Below are 17005 nucleotides of genomic sequence, written 5' to 3'. Positions count from 1 at the left end.
CCCCCCGTTACCCCCCCATTATACCCCCGTTACCTCCCGTTACCCCCATTATCCCCCGTTACCCCCCTGTTCACCCCCCGTTACCCCCCATTACCCCCCCCGTTACCCTGGGACCCCCGTTACCCCCCTGTACCCCCCCTTTTCCTCCCCGTTACCCCCCATTCTCCCCCGTTACCCTCCCGTTACCCCCCCGTTACGCTCCTGTTACCGCCGTTACCCCCCCATTCCCCCCGCTTTTCCTACCCGTTACCCCCATTACCCCCCTGTTACCCCCCCGTTACCCCTGGGACCCCCCGTTACCCCCCCATTCTCCCCCATTACCCCCCTTTACCCCCCGTTACTCTTCTGTTACTGCCTATTACCCCCCTGGGACCCCCGGTACCCACCACCCCCTGCGTTACCCCGGGACCCCCCCGTACCCTCATGTTACCCCTCGTTACCCTCCGTTACCCCCGTTCACCCCATTACTCCCCGTTTCCCCCTTTGGGCCCGTTACCCCCCCCCCCGTTACCCCCCCGTTACCCCCCGTTACCCCATCGCTCCCCGATTCCCCTTTCCTGCCCGTTTCGCTGCTGTTACCCCCCATTACCCCCCGTTACCCCCATCGCTCCCCGATTCCCCCTTTCCTGCCCGTTTCGCTGCTGTTACCCCCCCGTTACCCCTCGTTACTTTTCAGCGCTCCTCGTTTCTCCGTGTTGCTCCTCATCCCTCGGTGTCACTCGGTGTCACTCCCCGCTGCTCCTCGTTACTCTTCATTACTCCTTGTCACCCCTCATGGCTGCGTGTTCCTCCTCGTCACACCACGTTATTGCTCAGTACTTGTCATTACTTGTTACTTCTTTTTTCTGTTACTCCTTGTTACTCCGTGTTACTTTACGTCACTCCGCGTTACTCCACGTTGCTCCTTGTTACTCCTTGTTATTCTTCAATACTGCACGTTACTCTTTGTTGCCCCTCGTTGCTTCGTTTTCCACCTCGTTACCATGTGTTACTCTTTATACTGCTCATTTACTCCTTGGTTGTCTGTGTTACTCCTTGTTATTCCTCGTTACTCCATGTTATTGCAGTTTACTCCGTGCTACTCTTCGTTATTCCGTGTTGCTTGTTATCGCTCGTTATTCCTCATTACTTCTCGGTGCTCTGCGTTACTCCTCGTTAGTTTTCAGTACTCCTTGCTTTTCTGCGTTACTCTGCGTTACTCTGTGTCACTTTCCATTACGCCATGTTACTCTTTATTTCTCCGTGTCGCTTCGTGTTACTCAGTGTTAGTCCTTGTTACTCCTTGTTGCTTGTTACTCCTTGTTACACTTCTGTTACTCCTTGTTACTCTGTGCTACTCCTTGTTACCCTCGTTGCTCTGTGGTACTCCGTTTTCCACCGCGCTACTCTTCGTTACTCCTCATTACTCCCTACTTTTTGTTTCTGTACATTACTCTTAGTTACTCCGTGTTACTCTGTGTTACTCCCTGTTACTGCTCATTACTCTTTATTGCTCCACATTGCTTCTTATTACTCCTTGTTGCTCCGTGTGGGTTTTAAGCCTGCGTTACTCCTTGTTACTCCTAATTACTCAGTGTTTCAACACGTTACTCCATGTTGCTCTTCGTTAGTCCTCGTTGCTTGTGATTATTGCTCGTTGCTCTTTGTTCTTCATTAGTCTGTGTTACTCCCTGTTACTTCTCGTTGTGTTGTGTTACTCCACGTTACTCCACGTTACTCCACATTACTCCTCCTCTTCCTCGCGCCCCCGGCACCCTGTGTCACCCCCCTTGCTCCTCCCTATTGCTCCCCGTTACTCCCTGTTACTCCCCATTGCTCCGTTACTTTTTGTTACTCGCTGTTACTCCCCATTACTCGCTGTTACTCCGTGTTACCCCCATTAATCGCTGTTACTCCCCGTTACTCGTTGTTACTCCCCGTTACTCGCTGTTACTCTGTGCTACTCCCCGTTACTCGCTGTTACTCCCCGTTACTCGCTGTTACTCTGTGCTACTCCCCGTTACTCGCTGTTACTTCCCATTACTCGCTGTTAGCCCCCCATTACTCCCCGTTACTCGCTGTTACTGCCCGTTACTCGCTGTTACTCCCCGTTACTCCCCGTTACTCGCTGTTACTCCGTGTTACTCCCCGTGGCTCACGGCTGCTCTCCGCCCCCCCAGGGCGACTCTCGCTCCGGCGGCGCCATGTCGGGGGCCGGGGGCAAGCGGGCGGCGGGGGAGGGGGGCGCCGGCCCCCCCGAGAAGAAGGCGCCGCGCGAGGAGCAGCCCCCGACCACCCTCATCGAGCCCCTGCGCCTCGGCGGCATCTCCTCCACGGTGCGTCCCCCCCCCCGACCCCGCGCCCGGACGCCTGGGCCCCCCATCCCGGCCCGGACGCCTGGGCCCCCATCCCGGCCCGGACGCCTGGGTCCCGTCCTGCCCGGACACCTGGGTCCCTTCCCCGCCCAGACGCCTGGGTCCCCTGTCCCTCTCCCTGGACACCCGGGTCCCTCAGGTTGGCCCCAGCCTGATGTGGGTGCCTGGATGCCTGGGCCCCTCGGACACCTGGGTCCCCCGGACACCTGGGCCCCCCAGGGCCACCTAAGCCTGATGTGGGTGCCCGGATGCCTGGGCCCCCCGGCCGCCTGGGCCCCCCGGGGCGGCCCGAGGCTGACGCATCCCCCGGACGCCTGGGCCCCCCGGGGCAGCCCGAGGCTGACATATTCCCCGGACACCGGGGCCCCCCAGACGCCTGGGCCCCCCGGGGCAGTCCAAGGCTGACATGTTTGCCGGACGCCTGGGCCCCCCGGACGCCTGGGCCCCCCAGGGCCACCTAAGCCTGATGTGGGTGCCCGGATGCCTGGGCCCCCCGGACACCTGGGCCCCCCGGGGCAGCCTGAGGCTGACGCATTCCCGAGCCACCGGGGCCCCCCGGACGCCTGGGCCCCCCGGGGCAGCCCAAGGCTGACGCATCCCCCGGACACCTGGGCCCCCCGGCCGCCTGGGCTCCCCGGGGCAGCCCGAGGCTGACATGTTCCCCGGACACCTGGGCCCCCCGGACGCCTGGGCCCCCCGGGACAGCCCGAGGCTGACATGTTCCCCGGACACCGGGGCCCCCCGGACGCCTGGGCCCCCCGGGGCAGCCCGAGGCTGACACGTTCCCCGGACGCCTGGGCCCCCCGGACGCCTGGGCCCCCTGGGGCAGTCCAAGGCTGACATGTTCCCCGGATGCCTGGGCCCCCCGGACGCCTGGGCCCCCCGGGGCAGCCCGAGGCTGACGCATTCCCCAGCCACCTGGGCCCCCCGGACGCCTGGGCCCCCTGGGGCAACCCAAGGCTGACATGTTCCCCGGACACCGGGGCCCCCCGGACGCCTGGGCCCCCCGGGGCAGCCCGAGGCTGACACGTTCCCCGGACGCCTGGGCCCCCCGGACGCCTGGGCCCCCCGGGACAGCCCGAGGCTGACATGTTCCCCGGACACCTGGGCCCCCGGGACGCCTGGGCCCCCCGAGGGTGACGCTCCGCCCGGGCGCGCAGGAGGAGATGGACCTGAAGGTGCTGCAGTTCAAGAACAAGAAGCTGGCGGAGCGGCTGGAGCAGCGGCAGGCCTGCGAGGACGAGCTGCGCGAGCGCATCGAGAAGCTGGAGAAGCGCCAGGCCACCGACGACGCCACCCTCCTCATCGTCCACCGCTACTGGGGACAGGTGCCGCCCCCACCCCCCTCCCTGGGGCCCCAGGCCCCGCCCACCTGCCCCCAGGCCCCGCCCACCTGCCCCTAACCCCGCCCCTGTGCCTCCAGGCCCCGCCCACCTGCCCCTAACCCCGCCCCAAACCCCAGGTCCCAGCTATGCACCCTCAAACCCCGCCCACCTGCCTCAAACCCCGCCCACCTGCCCCCAGGCCCCGCCCACCTGCCCCTAACCCCACCCCAAACCCCGGGTCCAAGCTGCGCACCCTCAAACCCCGCCCACCTGCCTCAAACCCCGCCCACCTGCCTCAAACCCCGCCCACCTGCCTCAAACCCCGCCCACCTGCCTCAAACCCCGCCCACCTGTCCCCAGGCCCTGCCCACCTGCTCCAAGCCCCGCCCACCTGCTCCAAGCCCCGCCCACCTGCTCCAAGCCCCGCCCCTGTGCCCCAAACCCCGCCCACCTGCCTCCAGGCCCCGCCCACCAGCCCCTAACCCCGCCCCAAACCCTGGGTCCCAGCTACACACCCTCAAACCCCGCCCACCTGCCTCAAACCCCGCCCACCTGCCCCCAGGCCCCGCCCACCTGCCCCTAACCCCGCCCCAAACCCCGGGTCCAAGCTGCGCACCCTCAAACCCCGCCCACCTACCTCAAACCCCACCCCTGTGTTGCCAAGCCCCGCCCACCTGCCCCCAAGCCCTGCCCACCTGCCCCAAACCCTGCCCCTGGGGCCCCAGGCCCCGCCCACCTGCCCCAAACCCCGCCCCAACCCCCAGGTCCCAGCTACACACCCTCAAACCCCGCCCACCTGCCTCAAACCCCGCCCACCTGCCTCAAACCCTGCCCCTGTGTCCCTAGGCCCCGCCCACCTGCCGTAAGCCCCGCCCACCTGCCCCAAAGCCCGCCCACCTGCTCCAGGCCCCGCCCACCTGCCTCAAACCCTGCCCCAGTGTCCCCAGGCCCCGCCCGCCTGCCCCTAGCCCCGCCCGCCTGTCCCCAAACCCCGCCCACCTGCTCCAGGCCCCGCCCACCTGCCTCAAGCCCCGCCCCTGTGTCCCTAACCCCGCCCACCTGCTCCAGGCCCCGCCCACCTGCCTCAAGCCCCGCCCCTGTGTCCCTAACCCCGCCCACCTGCTCCAGACCCCGCCCACCTGCTCCAAACCCCGCCCACCTGCCCCAAACCCCGCCCACCTGCCCCAAACCCCACCCACCTGCCCCAAACCCCACCCACCTGCCCCAAACCCCGCCCCTGTGCCCCCAAACCCCACCCACCTGGCCCCCAGCCCTGCCCACCTGCCCCAAACCCCACCCCTGTGCCCCTAAACCCCACCCACACACCCCAAGTCCTGCCCACCTGCCCCAAACCCCGCCCCCATGCTCCAAAACCCTGCCCTGTGCCTCAAGCCCCGCCCACTTGGCCCCAAACCCCGCCCACACACCCCAGATCCCACCCACATCCCCAAGACCCCGCCCCTGTGCCCCCAAGCCCCGCCCCATGTCCCAGGCCCTGCCCACCTTCCCCAAGCCCCACCCACATGGCCCCAAACCCCGCCCACCTGCCCTAAAACCCCGCCCACACACCCCAAACCCTGCCCCGGGGCCCCAAAGCCCCGCCCGCATCCCTGCGACCCCGCCCCCGTGCCCCAAGCCCCGCCCACCTGCCTCCAGACCCCGCCCACATCCCTGCGACCCCGCCCCCGTGCCCCAAGCCCCGCCCACACCCCGCTCTAGCCCCCTTGGCCCCTCCCCCGCCAGCATCCTCCCGTTTGGGGCCCCCCCCTGGCACTGGGACCCCCCCGAACCCCCCCAACCCCCCCCAGGGCCCCCCCGACCCCCCCCCAGGCCCCCCCAAACCTGCTGGGCCCCCCCGGCCCCCCCAAATCTCCCCCAGGCCCCCCCCAATAGGGTGCCCCCCCTATTCAGGGTGCCACCCCCACCCACCTTTGGGTGCCCCCCCCATGCCCCTGTGGGCCCCCCCCCCCATTTCGGGGTGCCCCCCCCCCCGTTTCAGGCACCCCCCGACACCCCCCTTTCCCCCCATTTTGGGTGGCCCCCCCCCCATTTCGGTGCCCCCCCCCCCATTTTGGGCACCCCCCGACATCCCCATGCCCCCCCATTTTGGGTGCCCCCCCCCGTTTTGGGCGCCCCCCCCCCCCCCATTTTGGGGTGCCCCCCCAAGCCCCATGCCCCCCCCCCATTTCGGTTCCTGCCCCCCCATTTCAGGTGCCCTGTGACACCCCCGTGCCCCCCCCATTTTGGGGTGCCCCCCCCCTATTTCGGGCGGCCCCCCCCCCCATTTCAGCCCCCCCCCGACACCCCTCTCCCCCCCCCCCCCCCCCAGCTGGAGGCGGAGGTGCAGGCGCTGCTGCGGCGGGGGGAGGGGGCCGGCGGCCCCCCGCGCCCCCCCCGCCCCCGGCGACCGCCCCCCCCGGCGAGCCCGGCCCCCCCGGCGCCCCCCCCGCCGAGCCCGGCCCCCCCGACGGCAGGGGTGAGCACCGGGGGGGGGCACATGGGGGTCTGGGGGGGTATTGGGGGTCTGGGGGGGGGTTAATGGGGGTCCTGGGGGGGGTGGGGGGATCTGGGGGGGGGCAAATGGGCTGGGGGGGCACATGGGGGTCTGGGGGGGTATTGGGGGTCGGGGGGGGTGAATGGGGGTCCTGGGGGGGGTGGGGGGATCTGGGGGGGGGCAAATGGGCTGGGGGGGCACAGGGGGGTCTGGGGGGGGTAATGGGGGGTCTCTGGGGGCAATTGGGGGTCCGGGGGGGGGTAGCAAATGGGCTGGGGGGGGTAATGGGGGGACACATGGGGATCTGGGGGGGGTAATGGGGGGCTGGGGGGTCTCTTGGGTGCCTGGGGGGGCTCCTAAGGATCTGGGGGGGCCCCTAAGGATCCCGAGTGGGGGGGGGACACCCATGGGTGCTGGGGGGGCTCATTGGGTGCCTTGGGGTCTGGGGGGACCCTGGGGAGGTCTGGGGGGTCCCTTGGGTGCCTGGGGGGGCTCCTAAAGGTCTGGGGGGGCCCTAAGGATCTGGGGGGGCCCCTAAAGGTCTGGGGGGGCCCTAAGGATTTGGGGGGGCTCCTAAAGATCTGGGGGGGCCCTAAGGATTTGGGGGGCCCCTAAGGATTTGGGGGCCCCTAAAGATCTGGGGGGGCCCCTAAAGATCTGGGGGGGGCCCTAAAGATCTGGGGGGGCTCCTAAAGGTCTGGGGGGGGCCCTAAAGATCTGGGGGGGCCCCTAAGGGTCTGGGGGGGCCCTAAAGGTCTGGGGGGGCTCCTAAGGATTTGGGGGGGCCCTAAGGATTTGGGGGGCCCTAAAGATCTGGGGGGGCCCCTAAGGATGAGTGGGGGGGGGACACCCATGGGTGCTGGGGGGGGTCACCGGGTGCTTTGGGGTCTGGGGGGACCCTGGGGGGTTTCAGGGGTCCCTTGGGTGCCTGGGGGGGCTCCTAAAGGTCTGGGGGGGGCCCTAAAGATCTGGGGGGGCCCCTAAAGGTCTGGGGGGGCCCCTAAAGATCTGGGGGGGCTCCTAAAGGTCTGGGGGGGCCCTAAGGATTTGGGGAGGCTCCTAAAGGTCTGGGGGGGGCCCTAAAGATCCCGAGTGGGGGGGGGACACCCATGGGTGCTGGGGGGGGTCACCGGGTGCCTTGGGGTCTGGGGGGACCCTGGGGGGTTTCAGGGGTCCCTTAGGTGCCTGGGGGGGCTCCTAAAGGTCTGGGCGGGCCTTTAAAGGTCTGGGGGGGTCCTTAAAGGTCTGGGGGGGCTCCTAAGGATTTGGGGGGGCCCCTAAAGATCTGGGGGGGGCCCTAAAGACCTGGGGGGGCTCCTGAAGATCTGGGGGGGCTCCTAAGGATTTGGGGGGGCCCTAAGGATTTGGGGGGGCTCCTAAAGGTCTGGGGGGGCTCCTAAAGATCTGGGGGGGGCCCTAAAGACCTGGGGGGGCTCCTAAAGATCTGGGGGGGCTCCTAAGGATTTGGGGGGGCCCTAAGGATCTGGGGGGGCTCTTAAAGGTCTGGGGGGGGCCCTAAAGGTCTGGGGGGGTCCCTAAAGATCTGGGGGGGCTCTTAAAGATCTGGGGGGGCTCCTAAAGGTCTGGGGGGGCTCCTAAGGGTCTGGGGGGGCTCCTAAAGGTCTGGGGGGGGCCCTAAAGGTCTGGGGGGGCTCCTAAAGGTCTGGGGGGGCCTTTAAAGGTCTGGGGGGGTCCTTAAAGGTCTGGGGGGGCTCCTAAAGATCTGGGGGGGCTCCTAAGGATTTGGGGGCTCCCTAAGGATTTGGGGGGGGCCCTAAAGATCTGGGGAGGCTCCTAAAGGTCTGGGGGGGCTCCTAAGGATGAGTGGGGGGGGGACACCCATGGGTGCTGGGGGGGGGCACCGGGTGCTTTGGGGTCTGGGGGGACCTTGGGTGCCTGGGGGGGCTCCTAAAGGTCTGGGGGGGGCCCTAAAGGTCTGGGGGGGGCTCCTAAAGGTGTGGGGGGGCTCCTAAGGATTTGGGGGGGCCCTAAGGATTTGGGGGGGCTCCTAAAGATCTGGGGGGGCCCCTAAGGATGAGTGGGGGGGGGGACACCCATGGGTGCTGGGGGGGGTCCCGTTGGGGGGCCCCTCCCTGACCCCCCCCCCCCCACACAGAGCCGGCAGCTCCCTGGGGTGCCCCGCCGGGCGCCCCCCCCCCACCGCCGCCCCCGCCGCCGCCCCCGCCGCCCCCCCCGCCCGGCGGTGGGGGGGGGGCGGCGGGGGGGGCCCCTTTGGGCGCGCTGCTGGCGGCGCTGGCCCGCGGCAGCCCCGAGGAAGGGGAGCTGCAGCTGCAGCCCCGGCTGGCGCCCGCCCGCGCCGGCCTCTGCCGCCTGGTCGAGGCCCTGGCCGGGGCCCAGCGACGGCCCCAGGAGCTCGGCGCCCGCCTCGCCGCCCGCCGTGAGTCGCCCCGGACGCCGGGGCCCCTCTCTGGGGGGATGGGAGCCGTTTATGGGGAGCCCCGGACGCCTGGGCCCCGCTTGGGGGATGTTAGAGGGAGCCCCGGATGCCTGGGCCCTTCCCACAGGGGCGTTACGGGGAGCCTCGGACGCCTGGGCCGCACACTAGAGAGCGTTACAGGGAGCCCCGGACGCCTGGGCCCCTTCCTGGGGGGGTGGGGGGGGCCGGGAGCGGGTTATGGGGAGCCCCGGACGCCTGGGCCCCTTCCTGGGGGGGTGGGGGGGGCTGGGAGCGGGTTACGGGGAGCCCCAGACGCCTGGGCCCCTTCTGAGACGTGTTAGGGGGAGCCCCGGACGCCTGGGCCCCTTCCTGGGGCGGGGGGGAGCGGGTTACGGGGAGCCCCGGACGCCGGGGCCCCTTCCTGGGGCGGGGGGGAGCGGGTTACGGGGGGCCCCGGACGCCGGGGTCCCGCTTGGGGGATGTTAGAGGGAGCCCCGGACGCCTGGGCCCCTTCCTGGGGGGGGTGGGAGCGGGTTACGGGGGGCCCCGGACGCCTGGGCCCCGCGCTAGAGAGCGTTATAGGGAGCCCCGGACGCCTGGGCCCCTTCCTGGGAGGTGTGGGGGGGGCCGGGAGCAGGTTATGGGGAGCCCCGGACACCTGGGCCCCTCTCTGGGGGGATGGGAGCCGTTTATGGGGAGCCCCGGACGCCTGGGCCCCTTCCTGGAGGGGGTTATGGGGAGCCCCGGACACCGGGGCCACTTCCTTGGGGGGGTTATGGGGAGCCCCAGACGCCTGGGTCCCAAACACCCTTGGGTGGGGGGTCTGCCCGGACGCCTGGGCCCCAAACACCCTTGGGTGGGTGTCTGCCCGGACGCCTGGGCCCCATCCCGGACGCCTGGGCCCCATCCCAGACACCTGGGCCCCAAGCATGCTTGGGTGGGGGGTCTCCCCGGACGCCTGGGCCCCACACACCCTTGGGTGGGGGGGTCTGCCCGGACGCCTGGGCCCCATCCCGGACGCCTGGGCCCCAAGCACCCTTGGGTGGGGGGTCTCCCCGGAAGCCTGGGCCCCAAGCACCCTTGGGTGGGGGGTCTGCCCGGACGCCTGGGCCCCGTGCCGGACGCCTGGGCCCCCCCCCCGACCGCAGCGGAGCTGGCGGAGGCGGCGCGCGGCCTCACCCGGGAGCTGCTACGCGACAACCGGCGCCTGCAGGACTCGGCCATGCAGCTGCAGGAGAAGCACCACCGCGTCTCCCTGGAGGTCAGGCCCCGCCCCCCGCGGCCCCCCCCACCCCCTTAAGCCCCGCCCCCAACGGGTGACGCCGCCGTGGGGTCCCCCGCAGCTGGCCGAGCTGCAGGACAAGGCCACCTCGGCGGAGACCAAGGTGCTGGAGATGGAGACCACGGTGGAGGACCTGCAGTGGGACAGCGCCAAGCTGCGCAAGCGCGAGCACAAGCTCAACCGCCACCTCGCCGAGGCCCTCGAGCAGGTACCGGCGCCCTGGGGGGGGTGTCCCCGGGGGTGGCACCCGCCTGCTGGGGGTCCCGACGTGGCCCCACGTGGTCCTTGGGGACACCTGGGCGTCCCCGGGGTCATCACTCATCTCTTGGGGGTCCCAACGTGGCCCCACGTGGTGTTTGGGGCCACCGAGATGTTCTTGAGATCATCACCCAACTCTTGGGGGTCTCCTGGTCGCTCTGGGGGGCCACACGTGGTCTTTGGGGACACCTGGGCGTCCCTGGGGTCATCAGTTATCTCTTGGGGGTCCCGACGTGGCCCCACGTGGTGTTTGGGGTCACCTAGATGTTCTTGAGATCATCACCCACCTCTTGGGGGTCCCAGCGTGGCCCCACGTGGGGTCTGGGGTCACCTAGATGTCCTTGGGGTCATCACCCACCTCTTGGGGGTCCCAGCGTGGCCCCACGTGGGGTCTGGGGTCACCTAGATGTCCTTGGGGTCATCACCCACCTCTTGGGGGTCCCAACGTGGCCCCACGTGGTGTCTGGGGCCACCGAGATGTTCTTGAGATCATCACCTGCTTCTTGGGGGTCTCCTGGTCGCCCTGGGGGGCCACACGTGGTCTTTGGGGACACCTAGATGTCCTTGGGATCACCACCAGCCTCGTGGGGGTCCCGACATGGCCCCACGTGGTGTCTGGGGACACCTAGATGTCCTTGAGATCATCACCCAACTCTTGGGGGTCCCAACGTGGCCCCACGTGGTGTCTGGGGTCACCTAGATGTCCTTGGGGTCATCACTCATCTCTTGGGGGTCCCAGCGTGGCCCCACGTGGTGTTTGGGGCCACCGAGATGTTCTTGAGATCATCACCCAACTCTTGGGGGTCTCCTGGTCGCCCTGGGGGGCCACACGTGGTCTTTGGGGACACCTGGGTGTCCCCGGGGGTGTCACCCGTCTTCTGGGGGTCCCAACGTGGCCCCACGTGGTCCTTGGGGACACCTGGGCGTCCCCGGGGTCATCACTCATCTCTTGGGGGTCCTAACGTGGCCCCACGTGGTGTTTGGGGCCACCGAGATGTTCTTGAGATCATCACCTGCTTCTTGGGGGTCTCCTGGTCGCCCTGGGGGGACACACGTGGTCTTTGGGGACACCTAGATGTCCTTGGGGTCACCACCAGCCTCGTGGGGGTCCCGACGTGGCCCCACGTGGTGTTTGGGGCCACTGAGATGTTCTTGAGATCATCACCCACTTCTTGGGGGTCCCGACGTGGCCCCACGTGGTGTTTGGGGTCACCTAGATGTTCTTGAGATCATCACCCACTTCTTGGGGGTCCCAGCATGGCCCCACGTGGTGTCTGGGGTCACCTAGATGTCCTTGGGGTCATCACTCATCTCTTGGGGGTCCCGACGTGGCGCCACGTGGTGTCTGGGGTGACCTAGATGTCCTTGGGGTCATCACTCATCTCTTGGGGGTCCCAACGTGGCCCCACGTGGTGTCTGGGGCCACCGAGATGTCCTTGGGGTCATCACCCATCTCTTGGGGGTCTCTGGGTCGCCCTGGGGAGCCCCATGTGGTCTTTGGGGACACCTGGGTGTCCCCGGGGGTGTCACCTGCCTTCTGGGGGTCCCAACGTGGCCCCACGTGGTCCTTGGGGCCACCTAAATGTCCCTGGGGTCACCACCAGTCTCTTGGGGGTCCCCTGGTCACCCCGGGGGGCCACATGTGATCTTTGGGGCCCCCAGGTCCCCGTGGTGCCCCCCCATGTCCCCTGGGGTCATGCCATGTCCCCATGGTGGCCCCAATGTCCCCTGGGGTCCCCCAACCCCGAGGTCCCCCCCAGTGTCCCCTGGGGTCCCCCAACCCCCAGGTGACCCCCCCAATGTCCCCATGGTGCCCCGACGTCCCCTGGGTGCCCCCCATGTCCCCTGGGGGCCCCAACCCCCCAGGTCCCCCCCCAATGTCCCCTGGGGTCCCACCACGTCCCCTTGCGTCCCCCAACCCCCAGGTCCCCCCCCAATGTCCCCTGGGTGCCCCCCACGTCCCCTGGGGTCCCCCAACCCCCAAGTCCCCCCCCAATGTCCCCTGGGTGCCCCCCACGTCCCCATGGTGCCCCCCACATCCCCTGGGGTCCTTCATTCCCCCCCGGCGCCCCCCCAACACCCCCCGGGGTCCCTTGGGGCCCCCCCAGCCCCCTCCCCGGCGTCACCCCGCACCCCGGGGACCCCCGCGGTGGCCGGGGGGGGGGTCCCTGACGCGTCCCCCCCCCCCCCCCCGTTTCTGCCGCCAGCTGAACTCGGGCTACTACGCGTCGGGGAGCTCGGGGGGCTTCCAGGGGGGGCAGATCACCCTCAGCATGCAGAAGGTAACGGCCGGGGGGGGTCCTGGGGGGGTCTTGGGGTCCTGGGGGGCGGTTGGGGGTCCCTGGCGCTGGGTTGGTGGGCCCTGGGGCTGGTTTGGGGGTCACCAGAGGGATTTGGGGGGCCCTGGGGCTGGTTTGGGGGGTCCTGGGGGGGGGTTGGGTGGTCCTGGGGGGCGGTTGGGGGTCCTTGGGGCTGGTTTGGGGGGGCTTTGGGGGGTCCTGGGGGGGTTTGGGGGTCCCCAGAGGGGTTTGGGGGTCCCTGGGGCTGGGTTGGGGGGTCCTGGGGGGCGGTTGGGGGTCCTTGGGGGTGGTTTGGGGGGGCTTTGGGGGGTCCTGGGGGGGGTTGGGGGTCCCCAGAGGGGTTTGGGGGTCCCTGGGGCTGGGTTGGGGGGTCCTGGGGGGCGGTTGGGGGTCCTTGGGGGTGTTTTGGGGGGGCTTTGGGGGGTCCTGGGGGGGGTTGGGGGTCCCCAGAGGGGTTTGGGGGTCCCTGGGGCTGGGTTGGGGGCTCCTGGGGGGCGGTTGGGGGTCCTTGGGGGTGTTTTGGGGGGGCTTTGGGGGGTCCTGGGGGGGGTTGGGGGTCCCCAGAGGGGTTTGGGGGTCCCTGGGGCTGGGTTGGGGGGTCCTGGGGGGCGGTTGGGGGTCCTTGGGGGTGGTTTGGGGGGCTTTGGGGGGTCCTGGGGGGGGGTTGGGGGTCCCCAGAGGGGTTTGGGGGTCCCTGGGGCTGGTTTTGGGGGACTGTTGGGATTTTGGGGGGCCCAGGGACGTTTTTTGGGGTCTGGGGGGGTCATCAAGTCCTCAGGACCCCCCAGGACCCCCAAACCCCCCTGTCCTCCCCCAGTTTGAGATGTTCATTATGGATTTGGGGGTCTGGGGGGGTTCCTGGGGGTTTTTTGGGGGTAATTGGGATTTTTGAGGGCCCAGGGACGTCTTTTGGGGTCTGGGGGGGCCATCGAGGCTTCGAGACCCCCCAGGACCCCCAGACCCCCTCGTCCCCCCCCAGTTTGAGATGTTGAATATGGAGCTGGAGGAACTGGGAAGCTGGGGAGGTTCCTGGGGGTTTTTTGGGGGTAATTGGGATTTTTGAGGGCCCAGGGACTTCTTTTGGGGTCTGGGGGGGCCGTCGAGGCTTTGAGACCCCCCACGACCCCCAAAGCCCCTCGTCCCCCCCCAGTTTGAGATGTTGACTATGGAGCTGGAGGAACTGGGAAGCTGGGGAGGTTCCTGCGGGTTTTTGGGGGGTAATTGAGGTTTTTGGGGACCCAGGGACGTTTTTTGGGGTCTGGGGGGGCCGTCGAGGCTTCGAGACCCCCCAGGACCCCCAGACCCCCCCGTCCCCCCCCAGTTTGAGATGCTGAACGCCGAGCTGGAGGACCTGGGGGGGTTCCTGCAGGTTTTTGGGGGGTAATTGGGATTTTTGAGGGCCCAGGGACGTCTTTTGGGGTCTGGGGGGGCCGTCGAGGCTTCGAGACCCCCCAGGACCCCCAGACCCCCCCGTCCCTCCCCAGTTTGAGATGTTGAATATGGAGCTGGAGGAACTGGGAAGCTCGGGGAGGTTCCTGCGGGTTTTTGGGGGGTAATTGGGATTTTTGGGGACCCAGGGACGTTTTTTGGGGTCTGGGGGGGCCGTCGAGGCTTCGAGACCCCCCAGGACCCCCAAACCCCCCCGTCCCCCCCCAGTTTGAGATGTTCATTATGGAGCTGGAGGACCTGGGGGTTTTCCTGCAGGTTTTTAGGGGGTAATTGGGGTTTTTGGGGACCCAGGGACGTTTTTTGGGGTCTGGGGGGGCCGTCGAGGCTTCAAGACCTGCCAGGACCCCCAGACCCCCCCGTCCCCCCCCAGTTTGAGATGTTCATTATGGAGCTGGAGGACCTGGGGGTTTTCCTGCAGGTTTTTGGGGGGTAATTGGGATTTTTGAGGGCCCAGGGACATCTTTTGGGGTCTGGGGGGGCCGTCGAGGCTTCGAGACCCCCCAGGACCCCCAGACCCCCCCGTCCCCCCCCATTTGAGATGCTGAACGCCGAGCTGGAGGACCTGGGGGGTTCCTGCAGGTTTTTGGGGGGTAATTGGGATTTTTGAGGGCCCAGGGACGTCTTTTGGGGTCTGGGGGGGCCGTCGAGGCTTCGAGACCCCCCAGGACCCCCAGACCCCCCCGTCCCCCCCAGTTTGAGATGTTGAATATGGAGCTGGAGGAACTGGGAAGCTCGGGGAGGTTCCTGCGGGTTTTTGGGGGGTAATTGGGGTTTTTGAGGGCCCAGAGATGTTTTTTGGGGTCTGGGGGGGCCGTCGAGGCTTCGAGACCCCCCAGGACCCCCAAACCCCCCCCGTCCCCCCCCAGTTTGAGATGTTGAATATGGAGCTGGAGGAACTGGGAAGCTCGGGGAAGTTCCTGCGGGTTTTTGGGGGGTAATTGGGATTTTTGAGGGCCCAGAGATGTTTTTTGGGGTCTGGGGGGGCCGTCGAGGCTTTGAGACCCCCCAGGACCCCCAGACCCCCTCGTCCCCCCCCAGTTTGAGATGTTGACTATGGAGCTGGAGGATCTGGGAAGCTTGGAGAGGTTCCTGTGGGTTCTGGGGGGACTGTTGGGATTTTTGGGGACCCAGGGACGGTTTTTTGGGGTCTGGGGGGGCCATCGAGGCTTCGAGACCCCCCAGGACCCCCAAACCCCCCCCATCCCCCCCCAGTTTGAGATGTTCATTATGGAGCTGGAGGACCTGGGGGGTTTCCTGCAGGGTTTTGGGGGGACTGTTGGGATTTTTGGGGACCCAGGGACGTTTTTTGGGGTCTGGGGGGCCGTCGAGGCTTCGAGACCCCCCAGGACCCCCAGACCCCCTCGTCCCCCCCCAGTTTGAGATGTTGAATATGGAGCTGGAGGAACTGGGAAGCTGGGGAGGTTCCTGTGGGTTCTGGGGGGACTGTTGGGATTTTTGGGGACCCAGGGATGGTTTTTGGGGTCTGGGGGGGCCGTCGAGGCTTTGAGACCCCCCAGGACCCCCAGACCCCCCCTTCCCCCCCCAGTTTGAGATGTTCATTATGGAGCTGGAGGACCTGGGGGTTTTCCTGCAGGTTTTTGGGGGGTAATTGGGATTTTTGAGGGCCCAGGGACATCTTTTGGGGTCTGGGGGGGCCGTCGAGGCTTCGAGACCCCCCAGGACCCCCAGACCCCCCCGTCCCCCCCCAGTTTGAGATGCTGAACGCCGAGCTGGAGGACCTGGGGGGTTTCCTGCAGGTTTTTGGGGGGTAATTGGGATTTTTGAGGGCCCAGGGACGTCTTTTGGGGTCTGGGGGGGCCGTCGAGGCTTCGAGACCCCCCAGGACCCCCAGACCCCCCTCGTCCCCCCCCAGTTTGAGATGTTGAATATGGAGCTGGAGGAACTGGGAAGCTCGGGGAGGTTCCTGCGGGTTTTTGGGGGGTAATTGGGGTTTTTGGGGACCCAGGGACGTTTTTTGGGGTCTGGGGGGGCCGTCGAGGCTTCGAGACCCCCCAGGACCCCCAGACCCCCTCGTCCCCCCCCAGTTTGAGATGTTGAACATGGAGCTGGAGGAACTGGGAAGCTCGGGGAGGTTCCTGTGGGTTCTGGGGGGACTGTTGGAATTTTTGGGGACCCAGGGACGGTTTTTGGGGTCTGGGGGGGCCATCGAGGCTTCGAGACCCCCCAGGACCCCCAAACCCCCCCGTCCCCCCCCAGTTTGAGATGTTCATTATGGAGCTGGAGGACCTGGGGGTTTTCCTGCAGGTTTTTAGGGGGTAATTGGGGTTTTTGGGGACCCAGGGACGTTTTTTGGGGTCTGGGGGGGCCGTCGAGGCTTCGAGACCCCCCAGGACCCCAGACCCCCCTGTCCCCCCCCAGTTTGAGATGTTGAACGCCGAGCTGGAGGACCTGGGCGTTTTTCTGCAGGTTTTTGGGGGGTAATTGGGATTTTTGAGGGCCCAGGGACATCTTTTGGGGTCTGGGGGGGCCGTCGAGGCTTCGAGACCCCCCAGGACCCCCAGACCCCCCCGTCCCCCCCCAGTTTGAGATGCTGAACGCCGAGCTGGAGGGCAACCAGGACCTGGCCAACAGCCGCATGGCCGAGCTGGAGAAGCTACAGCAGGAGCTGCAACAGGCCGTGCGGGGCCACGAGCGCCTCAAGGTACCGCCGGCTTTCGGGGGGCACCCGGGGGGACCTGGGGGACCCCCGCTGACCCCCCCCCCCGGCCCAGGTGGCCCTGCGCTCGCTGCCGGAGGAGGCGGTGAAGGAGACGCTGGAGTACAAGGTGCTGCAGTCGCAGTTCTCGCTGCTCTACAACGAGAGCCTCCAGGTGAAGACGCAGCTCGACGAGGCCCGCGCCCTGCTCCTGGCCACCAAGAACAGCCACCTGCGACACATCGAGCACATGGAGGTGGGGGGAGGCCCCCCCCCCCCCCGGCGTCCCCCCGCGTCCCCCGGGGGGGTCTCAGGGGGTGGGGGGGGGTCTCCCGGGAGACCTCGGCGTCTTGGGGAGGGTCTTGGGGTCCCTTTGGGTTCCTGGAGGTGCTGGTTGGGTCTTGGGGTCCCTTTGGGGTCCCTTTGGGGTCTCTTTGGGTTCCTGGAGGTCCTGGTTGGGTCCTGACGTCCCTTTGGGTTCCTGGAGGT

At 67.9% G+C, this 17005-nt stretch overlaps 1 protein-coding gene across 1 annotated transcript in view; it reads left to right on the top strand.

Moving 5' to 3' along the window:
* Positions 1-17005, top strand: part of RNF40 (ring finger protein 40) — a 79545-nt gene that overhangs the window by 41903 nt on the left and 20637 nt on the right. Inside the window, 10 exon segments of the mRNA XM_064499526.1 lie at positions 2160-2315; positions 3515-3682; positions 6009-6155; positions 8290-8439; positions 8442-8571; positions 9720-9832; positions 9915-10061; positions 12319-12393; positions 16403-16522; positions 16593-16772. Of these exon segments, the coding sequence (XP_064355596.1) occupies positions 2160-2315; positions 3515-3682; positions 6009-6155; positions 8290-8439; positions 8442-8571; positions 9720-9832; positions 9915-10061; positions 12319-12393; positions 16403-16522; positions 16593-16772 (1386 nt within the window).

The sequence above is a fragment of the Dromaius novaehollandiae genome, chromosome 30, assembly GCF_036370855.1.
Source record: "Dromaius novaehollandiae isolate bDroNov1 chromosome 30, bDroNov1.hap1, whole genome shotgun sequence".
NCBI classification, from domain to species: Eukaryota; Metazoa; Chordata; class Aves; order Casuariiformes; family Dromaiidae; genus Dromaius; species Dromaius novaehollandiae.
Note: the sequence above shows the minus strand (reverse complement) of the source record. Positions and strands in the feature narration are given on the sequence as shown.